At 33.8% G+C, this 14,872-nt stretch overlaps 2 protein-coding genes across 2 annotated transcripts in view; one reads left to right on the top strand and one right to left on the bottom strand.

Moving 5' to 3' along the window:
• Nucleotides 1-14,872, top strand: part of LOC129237652 (serine/threonine-protein phosphatase 2B catalytic subunit 3) — a 70,297-nt gene that overhangs the window by 27,245 nt on the left and 28,180 nt on the right. The window lies entirely within an intron of this gene.
• On the bottom strand, nucleotides 13,330-14,523 carry LOC129238066 (uncharacterized). Its single transcript, XM_054873106.1, has one exon. The coding sequence runs from the start codon at nucleotides 14,521-14,523 to the stop codon at nucleotides 13,330-13,332; it is 1,194 nt and encodes a 397-aa protein (XP_054729081.1).

Here is a 14,872-nt window from a genome sequence, read left to right as displayed (position 1 = left end):
CAAAGACTTCCCTTCATTCCATAATTTGACCATGATGTCTCTTTCGGCAGAGCTTGTTGACTTCGTGTTGGAGCCATTTTACCAAATTTATGAAAAGTTTATTTATTAGCACAGTTATAGTTGTATTAACCTATACACGTATTTATTTTATAAATTTTTGAAGAGCGATCGCGAAATTTAACAGGGGAAGTCCCGTACGTAATGATGTATGCTAACTTTTTCTGCAATAGCGATCGCATATTTTCGAAATAACTATCGATAAATCAAGCGTTGCCACAGTAAGCATCTGAAAAACACATTTGGCGGATATTTAAGGCTGTGGCTAGTATAACTTTACCAAATCATTTTTGATTACTTTTGGAAATTTCTGTACAAGAAAGCAATATAAAATGTAAATGCAGCTGTACGTTAACTTTTTATGACTAGTGTATGTCGCTATCCGAACTTTTTTCTATATTTCTATCCGCATCATGTTCTCACTTTCACAACTCTTCGGCACATTGGATAAATATTCGTAAAAGTCATCTGTAAAAATATCATCCTCATAACCCCTCCGGAATAAAAACCGAACTGAAAACTTACACTTACAGTGGATAACTTACTCAGTGGATAGTGTTCAGTAACATTACAAAATACCGTTATAACGAAAATAATCGACGAATTGTTTATTGTTATTGAATCATGCTTATCACCAAATTGAGAAATCTCGTTCCCGGGCGTCAGTGTGTTAATATATATTTTTATCTTAGTTAAAAAGTTTATTTATTTTAGGGTCCCTTTACCAGATAATTTAAATTATAATTTTTTAAATAAATAATATGGCATCATTTTTTGGACATTTGTGCAAGGAAATTAAATAATATCGATCTGGCAACATTTTATACCAATTTTACATTAAAGTGCCTTTTTCCCATGGGAATTCAACGGTAATTTTCCAAGCGTTGGCATGCACGGCTAAATATTAAATAAAATCAAACAACGGTAAAAATACCTGCCCCATTATTTTTACCATAGAGCAAACTTATGGAGTAGCAGAAAAAAAAATAAAATAAAAAAAATAAATAAATTTACAAGCGCAGTGTTTATATGGCTTCCTGGAACAAGTCGATTAGAGGGCAAATTAATTTCATATCAAGATCACTCATACAACCCGTATTCCCCATGACGAATGTATTGTAGTAGGTTAGGTTTGGCAGCCGCAATCGCACATAAAGCCAACGATGGCACTTAGACCAAGAAATGTGTCCGTTGTGGGCCCAATGACTTATGTATTGGAGTATATATAACTTAAAAAAATATTCAACAAAAGAAAGGTAAAAAAATCAGATTGAAAGTTGATACGCTCGGCGAGATTACTAGCGTAATCCTCGTAGTTGATGCAACATTTAACGGTTTTGCTTTGTTTCTTGTATGTAAATTTTTGAAAAAAAGTTGTTTTTGTTTATTCAAGCAAGTTTCTTCAAAAATGTGTTTGCAAATAATGAATTCATTTAGGTATACAAACTAAGTCAACGAAAGTTGAAAAAGGAATTTTCAAGAACGTCTTACCAGCTTTTTCAGATTAATTACACGGTGCTACAGTGAATCACAACTTTTGAAGTGATATAATGAGCACTGTAGATCTAGCCGAAAACGACGCGGAACCGTGCTCAAAAAATTTTTAACACACTCAAATTTTTAATTTATCGTTAAAAAACCGATTTTGGGTGTTTTCCGACACTTAAAAATTCATAGCTCGTCTGTATTTTATCCGATTTCCAATCTTGAAACAGTTTTGTAGAGGTAAATGTTAGTCCTTCTGACATATCGCACCCTAAATACAAAAGGATCACAACTCAAAATACTAAGATTTTCAGGAGAGACGAAAAACGTTTTATGTAAAAATTATTGTAATATTTAAAGAAAATATTGTTCCATCATGAAAATATACAACATTGAAGAAGGTTCTACTATATTTTTTTTTCAATTTTATATTATGTTTGCGAAAATAAAACAAAATTTGGATTTATGACTTTTTTTGATTAACTAGTGATATTATCTTAAGTTGTGCCTTTTTAACTGATAAAATGTTTTAATTTTATAAGTTTCCTAACCTAATTGAACTCACTTTTCACAACTAAAGAGGCACAATGCAAAATAATATACCACGAAATTTATCACTTTTTACAGTTATAGAGGCAGATCTCAAAATAAAACTCTTTATGTGTAATAAAAGTAATCAGCTGTTCTTGAGCCCATTAACGCAACTCAAAATAATTCTTTTTAGTTGATCGTGCAAAAGCAACACACTTGACAAAAAAATAGACATAACTGTATTTTTCCAGTTAAAGAAGATAGTTATGTGAACGAAATAATTGCAGCAGTTAGAAATGTGTACTCTGAATTAATTTATGCAAAAAACTCAGTTTTCGAAAATTTTGAGTTGTGACCCTTTTGTATTAAGGGTGCGATATGTCCGCTATTTTTCACGCTAAGCAAAAATAACCACTGAATTTTCAACACAAAACTTAAATTGTAGTCAATTTTTCCAATTTTTGCGAACGAGATGTTGTCGACAATATTGAAATGAAAGGTTTATTTATTAGTAAAAAGTCTTAAAGCTGTATCTATTTCGAATCTAAAAAGCATTTAATTTCAAAAATCGATCAAAATGTGTCGAAGTAACGGTTTTGTTTTTAAACACAAACATCAGTAAACTGCAAGTTTTGTTCACTACGTTCATATTTGCCAATTTAATGCGGTTCTCCGTTATTATTCGCGAAATGCCTCTATAATTAATTATATTTACGCATACCTGTGTCCATTCCGAATCTAGCAAGCATTATTTCATCAAAATTGTAAAGAAATTTTCCAAGTGAAGAACGTTTTTGTAGAAATTAAATAAAAACAGAACATTCTCGAGTTGAACAGAGATCATAGAAGAATATTATAAAGTAAAAAAAAATAATAATAATGCAAAAGTAACGCAATTTGCTGACTTACTTCTGCAATTTTCTGACTTACCCGGACGTAGTTATTACCTAACTAAGCCTCACCTAACCTAACGTTATCGATATCAATCCAACCGTACACAATGCGAGACAATCGAACCCATTGTGCTGCTTTTCTGCATTGCAAAAGGAAGTCATTTTGATTAGTTTGCAATGCCAACCTATCCAAACTCGACGTTACCTTGAATAACTTATCCTAATCTCACTTCACTAAATGGAACGTAACACAATTGAACCGATTGCATTGTACTTCGATTCAAAACATCAAAAAATAAACGTAACGTATCTTTACGTAGCATAACACAAAATAACATAACGTTACAGGAAATTCGTAACTAAAATCAACCCAACCAAACTTCATTCACCTAAACGGATCTAACGCAACCTGAGCTGAGTTTTTTCCATGTAATACAAGAGTGGCTAATTTGAACATAAAATACTGTTAAAAAGAGGTTGTCTGTAAAGTCGGTTTACTGACGATAGTTTAACGTGATAACCTCATAAGAAAATACTGATTGAATGGTTGCATTTTTCAAAAGAAAATTTTAATTTTATTTGTTTGATAGATATTTTGTATGGATATAGAGAATGAGTTAACATTAACATAACATAACATAACATAACATAACATAACATAACATAACATAACATAACATAACATAACATAACATAACATAACATAACATAACATAACATAACATAACATAACATAATATAACATAACATAACATAACATAACATAACATAACATAACATAACATAACATAACATAACATAACATAACATAATATAACATAACATAACATAACATAACATAACATAACATAACATAACATAACATAACATAACATAACTTAACATAACATAACATAACATAACATAACATAACATAACATAACATAACATAACATAACATAACATAACATAACATAACATAACATAACATAACATAACATAACATAACATAACATAACATAACATAACATAACATAACATAACATAACATAACATAACATAACATAACATAATATAACATATCATAACATAACATAACAAATTACCCCGTATTGAAGCACTTATCAACAGCTTTCATTTGATACCCATATTGTACATACACAACCAAAGGTTACCCGGGTCCACGTTTTGACCTTTTCTCGAGACCCCAGTCACGGAGCGGCATGAAAAATACTCTGTACTAAAGCATTCACCAACAATTTCAATTTGATATCCATATTGTACAAACACATTCTAGGGTCCACGTTTTGGTCTCTATCTCGAGACCCTAGTCACGGAGCGCCATGAAAAATACTCTGGACTAAAGCATTCACCAACAGCTTCCATTTGATACCCATATTGTACATACACATCCGAAGGTTACCCGGCTCCACGTTTTGACCTATATCTCGAGCCCTATTTCCAAAATAAAATATAATCCATGTTACTCGTGGATGATGTAGCTTTCGAATGATGAAAGAATTTTTAAAATCGGTCCAGTAGTTTTTGAGCCTATTCATTACAAACAAACAAAGTTTTCCTCTTTATAATATTAGTATAGACAACATATCTTATAAGGTATATGGTAAATATTACCATACATTTTTTCCTTCATATATAATAAAAAAATTAATAATAATAACCTTAAAACAACAGGTATTATTAACAAACTTGGTTTTATTTTAAATTCTTCAAGTGAATCAAATTAATAATAATCAATAAGAAGGCATATGCAAATACAAATACGTGAATTTATATATGTACATATGCGCATATACATACATATATACGCTCACTTAAGTAGGAGAGAGCAAGATGTCGAACGTTGCAGTTCGTTTGCTTTGTCGTTCGTTCCGCGCTTTCGCTTGCAGTTCATTCAATGCAATGAGCAAGGTAACGACAAATGAGCAAGGTAACGGCAATGAGCAAGGTAACGACATATGAGCAAGGTAACGACACATTTTTTCGTGCGTGCAGCCTGTTAAATCAAATTATAAGACGTTATCACGTCAAAAATTCTGATTTATGATTACTTAATGCACTTAGGTAAGGTTAGGTTAGATGCACTTATGCTAAGTTTTAAGAGGTCTTGATCATTGAAGAGTGCTGATTTTTCACACTCAGTAAATTGTATGATACATGTTTACCAGCAAATTGCAAACGGTTCTGCTGTGTCATGCAAGCTTCCGTTGGTCATGCGGTATTCTTTTGCAGTCGCGGTTCAACTGGATTTTTAAAAATGTGGAAAAAAACTTAAAAAAAAAAATATAGTTACTTTTACAGTTTTCAATGTATGAAGATGAAAAATAGCTTATTTCGACACATTTATGTGGAGTTTAAAAATATGTATATATTTGTGGTGCTCGTTGGAGAATAGTGGCCAAAAAATTGCATCACATTGAAAAAAACGTGGAAAAACTGCACAAATCAGAGCTTGTTATTGAAAATTTCTTTTGAACGTCAATCGTTCAATCTTAGAATTATATACATTCATAACGCACATACACTCCCCTTCCCAAGACTATATTGAAATAAAAAATCGGTTGAAAAATGGTTTAGTTATGTATTTTTACTTCATCAAAAACACCATAAATCGGGTTTTTATGGGAGGTTGAATTAGTTTTAAAGGTTTTTTTCGAAGATTTGGGGCTTTATTGTGAAAAAACGGTACAAAATATTTTATTCGAAGTATTGGCCATCGCTAGCTATAACTTTCGCCCATCTTTCGGGCAATTTCCGGATGCCGTTTCTCCAAAATTCTAGCCGCTGCTTGGCTATCCATGACTCAACCCATATTTTGGTAGCCTCGTACGAGGAGAACCGCTGGTCCGCCAAATCGAGACTCATATGCCGGAACAAATGATAATCGGAGGGAGCTATGTCTGGACTATACGGCGGGTGGGGTAACACTTCCCAGCCAAGCGTTCCAAGGTATTTTTGACAGGTTGAGCAACATGCGGCCGAGCGTTGTCATGTTGCAAAATAACCTTGTCGTGCCTTTTTACCGTTTCCGGCCGTTTTTCTTTCAATGCCCGACTTAAACGCATCAATTGCAGTCGGTAACGATCCCCCGTGATTGTTTCGCCCGGTTGGAGCAGCTCAAAATATACGACGCCGACCTGATCCCACCAAATGCAGAGCATGATTTTCTTGCCGTGAATATTCTGCTTGGCCGACGACGTTGATGCGTAGCCGGGCAAACCCCATGATTTTTTGCGTTTTGGGTTATCGTAGTGGATCCATTTTTCGTCGCCAGTCACCACCCGATGCAAAAAACCCTTCCGATTTTGTCGCTCGATCAGCAATTCGCACGTAAAAAATCGCCGTTCCACGTCGCGCACCTTCAACTCGTACGGGACCCAATGTCCTTGCTTTTGGATCATTCCCATCGCTTTTAGACGCTTGCAAACGGTTGATTTATCAACGCCCAATGATTCAGCAAGCTCTTCTTGGGTTTGGCACGAGTCCTCGTCTACCAATTCCCCCAATTCCGCGTCCTCGAACTTTTTGGGCTGGCCAAGACGCTACTTGTCTTCGGTGTGAAAATCGCCACTTTTGAATCGTCGAAACCAGTACTCACATGTTGAAATCGACGGAGTATGGTCTGGGTAGGCCTCCTGCAGCAATTCACGGGCTTGGGCTGTATTTTTTTTCAAATTGAAGCAGAAAAGCAAAGCTTCCCGCAAATTGCGTTTCGACGGCACGAAAGTTGACATACTCGGAGCACGAAAACACTGCGTTGTTTATACTAGGGGTGGGACTATTCGAATAAAAATTATTCGAATAATAAAATCTTTTATTCGAGAGGTATTCGTAATTCGAATAATATTTATTCGAATTTTTTATTCGTTTATTCGAATAATGCTATTCGAATAGTTCATTATTCGAATACCTTACTATTCGAATACCTCACTATTCGAATACCTCACTATTCGAATACCTTACTATTCGAATATCTTACTATTCGAATACCTCACTATTCGAATACCTTACTATTCGAATACCTCACTATTCGAATACCTTACTATTCGAATACCTCACTATTCGAATACCTTACTATTTGAATACTTCACTATTCGAATATTTTTGGTAAATATTTACTTAGATAAGCGGACTACTAATCGGTTTCTGTACAAGTGCATGTACCTATGTATGCAAATTCAAAAACCACGCAAAGGCTTATATTAACACGTTCCCTGTCCCAATACAAAAATGCAAAATTGACCGTCAAGTCCAACAGGGTTTTTTGAAAAATTTGTTTTTTTGTAGTCATAGGATAGCTTTAGTAATAATAATAACTAAACAAAAAAAACGGATGCAGGGTATTTCTACCTGAAACACATATGGTCCATTTTTGCTTCTGCATGTTCATGAAACACATGTGGTTCAGGGAACTTTTTCTATGCTGACACACATATGGCTCAGGAACGTATCAGTGCTTATCAGGCGCACGTTTACTGAACCATATGTGGCTAAGCGTACAGGGAACGTGTTAAATGAAAATACTACCTACTTTTTATTGTGTCGGCGCTTTGTTTTTGTTTCATATTTTGGTAAATATTTACTTAGATTAGCGGACTACTCTTGCTTGAGGCATGAAATTATTTTCTTTTAGGTTTTTTGCTTTTCGCAGTACTATTATATGCACATACATACATATACCCATATACTCTACCTGCTACTGACTGACCTAAGCCCGATAAACGAGTGCAGACAGTCCTACGACCATGCATACGCTTAGGTAACTGGCGATGAGAATTATATATGTATGTATATGGACATTTCAGGCAATAAACTGCATGTGACACTGAAATACGTAATCTATTTTAGACTTCTTTTTAAGAGAAATAAAAAATATATATTTTATTATCGAATTAAAAAAAATTGTTTACTTTAAAAGGAAGAGCGTTAGCAAAAGCATACGTACATAAATACTTCAAAAACCATTTACTATGATAATTATTTATCACAAATAGTGTCTTATAACTAAATATACAAAGAAATATCTATGTACCTACTATTGACCACTCAGCAGGGTAGGTACATGTACATATACATACATATGTCATGTATGTATCTGTTGTTGTTGTCATGTATCTGTTGTACACACATTAGCAACAAAAAGTAAGTGATATTTTTATTTAATTTCTTCTATTGCGTAATTTTTTGAAATTACATACATACATAGATACATACACACATGCATTTGCGCATCAATCCAATTTCAAAGCAATCTGCATGTGTACATAAATAAGTACATATATAATTCTATCCTATTATTGGCCTTGAATAACTTCTAAATCTGTAGATTAAGCAAAAGAAGATTTTAAGGCTCCATATTTATCGTTTGAGAGAAAACCATTATTTCGATCCGTTACCGAGAATGTTAAAACCGATGCGGACATAGAAAATGTGAAATCATATTTCTCCATAGAATTTATATGGGAAATTGAAAAGTGCAGTGCGGGCCACCCTAATATTAATATTAAGGCGTCTAAACACAAGAATTGTTACGAGGGAAAACCAAATATTTTTTTAGAAACGCTCTGATGTTTTTATGCACATACATATAAGTATGTATACCTGTCGATGTTTTATCAAGAACAATACCAAAGAAATATTATCATATTAGCTAATTGAAACATGAAGCGGTCAAATCAAAAAATCACAATGTTCAAAATTCGAGAAAAACTGATTAGCACCATGAGAAGGGCCAATGTAATTTTTATATTTTTAAAAGCATTTTCTCCCTGATATAAATGAATATATAGTGAGGTATTCGAATAGTAAGGTATTCGAATAGTGAGGTATTCGAATAGTAAGGTATTCGAATAGTGAGGTATTCGAATAGTAAGGTATTCGAATAGTGAGGTATTCGAATAGTAAGGTATTCGAATAGTAAGGTATTCGAATAGTGAGGTATTCGAATAGTAAACTATTCGAATAGTGAGGTATTCGAATAGTAAGGTATTCGAATAATGAACTATTCGAATTATTTGAAACGAATAGTATTATTCGTTTTATTCGAATAATGTTTATTCGAATATTATTCGAAAATAATCCCACCCCTAGTTTATACTTCAGCGAAATGACAGATACTGATAAACAAAGCCTAAGGATGAGACTTTGTCATGAATATATATTGAGTATTGCCAACGCGATAAAGTGATAAATAGCGCCATCTGTGTGTCACCTTTAAAACTAATTCAATAAATAAAAAATTTGAGGGTGTTTTGAATTTTCTAAACACAGTTTTGTGTTGTACTGGTCTTGACCTAAAACGTGCACTACATCACTTGAAGAGTTCTTTCGATTTTTTTTTTTTTTTTTTTTTTTTTTTTTTTTATTGACAATTGTATTTATAGTTAACTATAAAATACAAAAAAAAGCTTATAGCTATGGCTACTGCGGCCTTAAGCTAATATACTGGGTGTGTATATATGTGTATGTAGGGTGTTAGCTAAATTTCATTTAAGATATTACAATATTTTAAATAGTTTATAAGTTTAATAATGTTCTCTGTAGAATTGTTTAAAAGTAGATCAGTAGGTTTTGTGTTGTTTAGTGATTTTCTGTGGTTTGTAAAATGTGTGCAGTCGTCTAGGATGTGTTTGATGTTTGGAGCTGAGGTATTGCAGTATTTGCAGATATTTAGGTCTTTTTTTATTAAATATTCGTGTGTTAGTCGTGTGTGCCCAAGTCGTAGTCTAATTATTTTTGTTATTTCCCTTCTAGTTATGTTAGTATTATGTGTAAATGTGTGTTCATTGATCGCTTGCTTCTTTGGGTTAACAAATTTGTACCAGCTTGTTGTTTGTTCGAATGTGGAGTGTTGTGTATTTTTGAATATTTTTGTTATATGTTTTTTAATATCTGTGTGTAGGAGGTTCAGAGACATAGTTAGGGGGCGGTTTTGTGCTTCTTTTGCTGCTAAATCTGCTAGTTCGTTGCCCTTGATTTTAGCGTGTCCTGGTATCCATATGAGTTCGATTTTATTTTTGAATTTTAGTAAGCAGTTTCTTATGTAGTCTGTATAATAATTATTATTGTTTATATTTTTTACCATTTCTAATGAGGCTAAGGAATCGGAACAAATTGCGAATTTTCCAGGTGTTTGGCTAGCATATTGTACTGCTTCAAATATGGCTATCGTTTCTGCAGCAAAATTTGTGCTGTAATAAGGTAAAACCTTGCTAATTAATATTCTGTCATTGTATATAACGCTGAAGCTTGTTTGGTTTGCGCTTTTTGAACCGTCTGTGAAGATTAGTTTGAACTTTTTTTTTTATAAGTTTGTTGGTTAATTCTGAGAAGAGTTTTTGGAATATTGTTGAAGGCGTATTTTCTTTTTTCCAATGGTGGAGTGATGTATCTATGGCATTGAAAGGTAGTTGCCATCCAGGAAATCGGGTGATGGTCTTAGGTTTATAATTGATGGGAATATCTAATTCCAGAGATTTTTCTATTATGCGTGTGAGTGTTGATTGAATTTTGTGTTTTCGTTTAGAAATTATTATTTTGTGTGTAAGTTTTGAAAGTGTTGACTGGTCATTAACGATTAGGTTTTTGCAAAGTTTTGTTGTGGCAAACTCCCTCATTTGTGTTAACGGAGGTATGCCTGTTTCGAACGTCATGTTGCGAATCGGTGTAGTACGGTATGCGCCTAAGGCGGTTCGTATAGCAGAGTTTAGTAGTGAGTTGAGTTTGTTGATATTGGACTTAGGTGTATAGCCAAAAAGGTATAATCCATAGTAAATTTTTGATACAATTAAAGATTTGGTAGCGGCAATGATTGAACTAGTGTTAGCATTCAGTTTTGGGCTTGAAAGGCATTTTATTATGTTCAAACGTTTATTTAATGAGTTGACAAGTTTTGAAATGTGGGCTTCCCATCTATATCTTTTATTAAATTCAATACCTAATATTTTTAAGTTTTCGGCGTTGTTTATTGTAAAGTTGTTGCATGTGATATTTGGATGACAGTGTTTTTTCCTGCATATGTGTATGTGTTTACTTTTTTCTGTTGAGAGGCTTGCACCTGAGGAATTGCACCAGTTCAAAATATCGTTGTGAATGTCGTTGAGATCTATGTTTGTCTTTTCATGTTTATTCATTTTTTTTATGAGAGTGAAATCGTCTGCGTAAGCCAGAAAGTCTATTTCTTTATGTAATGATAAAATGTTGCTGAGTTTGTGGTATGCTATAAGAAATAGTATGACTGAAATTGGGGATCCTTGGGGTATCCCATTCTGTAGTGGATATGTTTCGGAGAAGTGAGAATCTATTCTTATTTTAATTTTTCTGTTTGTCATAAAGTTTTTGATATAGTTTAATATTTTAGGACCTATTTTCCATTCTAAGAGCTGGTCTAGAATGGTGTGTACTCCGATTTTGTCAAATGCTTTAGTAAAGTCGAGTGAGATGATTGACAAATGCTTTTTTTGGGATAGGGAGGACGTGATCTGATGGTCTAGATATACTAGATAGTCAGACACTGATTTACCCTTTCTAAATCCAATTTGCTGGCTATGTAGTAGTTTGTTGCAGGTAACAAACCACCATAGCCGATTAGCTACTACTTTGTCTAATAATTTTGCGCAGACCGGATTCAAGGATATTGGACGGTAGGATTTGATGGAGGATTTATCTTGGTTTGGTTTATGTATGGGGAGGACGAGACTGCTTTTGTACATTTGAGGAATTTGATTGTTTAAAATGTTGTTATAAAGACAAAGTAAACGGGTTTTCATGGTCGCTGGTAAGTTTTTTATCATGGGGTAAGAAATTCTATCAGTACCTGGGGTGCGACCCTTAAGTTTTGACAAAGCTATAGAGAGTTCTATTGGAGTTATATCGCTTTCTATTTGAAGCGCAGTTTTGCTTGGGGTTAAGCTGTTAATTGGTGTTAAGGAGGAGTATTTGTGGTCTAAAAATGATCGTGTAAAGTTGGTGTCGCTGGCTTCATTTGACCAGTATTTTCCAAATGAGTTGGCTATTGTAAGTTTATTGGTTGTGGTAGTTTGGATTGGATCTTGTAGGGCTATACTGTGTATCGGAAGGTATGGTTTTAAGCCGCATAATCGACGTATAGTGTGCCATAACTGTCCAGTGGGTGTATGGGGGTGAATGTGGCTTGTAAACTTATGCATTGCCTTGTTTTTGGATAATTTAAGTTCCCTTTTAAATAGAGCATTTGCTCTTTTGTAGTTTATTATGTTTTCAGTTGTTATGTGTCTTTTTACTTTATTCCAAAAGCGATTTCTATCTTTCTTCAATCTTTCGAGTTCTTTGTTCCACCAAGGTGTACATTTTTTTGTATTGTAATTCGTTTGAGGGATTGCTTCATTTGCGCTTTGGAGTATGATTTTGTGTAGCGTGGCCGCTTCTTTATTTGTATTATTGCTGTGTGGTTTAGCTTGACATAGTATATTCGCTAGGGTGCTGAATTTTTCCCAATTAGCTTTATTAAGGTTAAACCTGGGTCTGACATTTATTGTAGTGTTTGATTGGTTGTTAAAGATGGTTGTGGTTATTGGGAAGTGGTCGCTGCCAAAAAGGCAGGATTCTACTTGCCAATTACTTTGCAGGGCTATGGAAGGTGAAGCTATGGTTAAATCCACATGAGTGAATGTATGGTGTGTTGTAAAGTGGGTTGGTGAGCCATCGTTCAAAAGAATTAGTCTTGATTGACTAACGAATTTAAAGAGCTTATTACCTCTGCTGTTGCTTTTGGGGGATCCCCAGTTTGGATGCCAACTATTAAAGTCACCGGTAATTAAAATTGGTGGTTGCAAGCTGTCAAATATATCTTGAAGGTTTTTGGTATTGAAGTTTTTGTTTGGTGAAAGGTAGATGGAACTAATTGTAAATTTGAGTACGGACTGTATTTGTATACTAACTATATCAAAAGTGTTAGTAGTGTGGTTTATTATTTTATGCTGTATGGATTTATGTATAAGAATAGCAGATCCTCCAAATGAGTTACATGGGTTTGTGGATGTGTATATATTATAATTAATAGGCGTTGGCATTGGTATCGAGTTTTGGATGTGTGTCTCTTGCAGGGTAATTACGTGTGGTCTGGTTTGTGTTAGTAATATTTGTAGTTCGTTGTAGTTATTTTGGTATCCTCGTATATTCCATTGTATGATTTTTAGTGAGGGCGTCATATATCAGTAGAATAGATAAGTGTTCGTGTTTTTGTTTTGAATTAACTAAATTAAGATTTAATAAGTATTTATATAAGGTGTAAGTAAGTTAAGAATAAGTATGTATAAGTATATATAATTCTGTTTTAGGAATATTAGGATAATTAACGTTTTGGCTAGTTGTAGTGTTAGTTGGGTTACTTTTTTTTGTTGAGTTTTTTTATCTGTGATTGTAGTCGTTTCGATGTATTTTTTGGTAGGATTTTTATCTTCTGCTTTGATGTAGATGTGGATTCTAAGCTGTCATCTGTCTCTGATTCGCTCATTACATCTGAATATTGCATGATTTTTCTTTCCATGCTATTTTCAGTGAGAGAATTGGTAGTTGGTGTGGTTGGCTTTGTTGGTGGTTTTGTTGGCTGTACTGCGAGTGGGTGATTAAAGTGTGGTGAGTTTTGATGTTCTGATTGTGAGTTGAGTGTTGTTTGTTTAGAAGTATGTTGACTGGTGACTTTTGCAAATGTATAGTTGTTGTGTGGATGTCGTTCTTTGTAAATAGCTCGTGCAGTTTTGTTGTCGACTTGTGAGGTGATCTTAATTGTTTGGATTTCTTTCTCGCGTATAAATATGGGACATTTTTTGTCGAGAGTGGTGTGATTAGTACATGTTAGTCCGTTTGCATCGCAATTGCCGCATTTCGTAGGATTATTACATTTCTCTTGGTTTTCGTCGTTAATATGGTAATTGCTTGCACAGTTATGGCAGGACTTTGGACTTTTACAGAATTTTGCTACGTGATTAAATTTAAAACAATTTTTGCATCGCATTGGTGGGGGGATGTACGGGCGAACTGTTGTTTTAATATAACCTATGTGTATTTTCGTTGGCAATGTTGTTGTGGCAAATGTTAGTATAATTAATCCTGTTTCAATCAGGTCATTGTTCACTTTTTTGAGTATTTTTTTCACCTCGCATACATTTTGGGGTTTTAGTTCATCGAGGATTTCACTTTCGGGTATTGATCTTAGTTCGTTACAATATATTACGCCTTTCGAATAATTAAGTGTCTTGTGTGGTGTAATCTCAACTATGATTGTGTTTGAAAGCGCTGTTAGTGTCGTTAATTTGTTCGCTTGTGAGCCGTTTTTGGTTTTGATCAAAATTTGGCCGCTAATAATTTTTTTGCAATATTCAACTTCGCCGCAAGTTGAGTTGATTGCTTTTTGAATCAAAAAAGGTGAAACATTCTTTAAATTGTCTGAGTTATTGGGTCTGGACATGAGTAAGTATACCGGTTCGTTCGATGTAAAGTTTGATTGCCTTGTTTTGTCCCATTTGAGTGCAGGTAAATTGGGAGGTAAATTTACTTTATTGTCCGGTGGCTTATTCATTTTGAGTGAGGGATAAGAAGGTAATTCCTATTACACAAATTGAAAATTCACTTGTTCAATGTTATTAGTATTATATATATATAATATATATATATATATATGTATATTTAAAGTTTGTTAATGCACTAGTTGTTAAATTAATTATCACTATTATTGTTTTTTTTTTTGACTATAAGACTTTGCGCGTTTTGCTTTAATATCGATTTTCCCGAAAATACGTTCGTATGCTTGGGGCAGTAGTTTGCGACTGGATTTTTTTTATTTTGTAGCACCGTGCTATGGAAGGGCCTATAGTTTTAAGCCGACTCCGATCGGCAAATGATATTTTCATGGCAGAAATACACTCGGA

This window comes from Anastrepha obliqua, chromosome 2 (assembly GCF_027943255.1).
Source record: "Anastrepha obliqua isolate idAnaObli1 chromosome 2, idAnaObli1_1.0, whole genome shotgun sequence".
In the NCBI taxonomy this organism is placed as follows: domain Eukaryota; kingdom Metazoa; phylum Arthropoda; class Insecta; order Diptera; family Tephritidae; genus Anastrepha; species Anastrepha obliqua.
The sequence above is the reverse complement of the archived record's forward strand: the minus strand, read 5'-3'. Positions and strand labels throughout refer to the sequence as shown.

Coding starts and splice junctions, on each gene's coding strand:
- LOC129238066 (XM_054873106.1), bottom strand. CDS start 14,523: ATGAATAAGCCACCGGACAATAAAGTAAATTTACCTCCCAATTTACCT.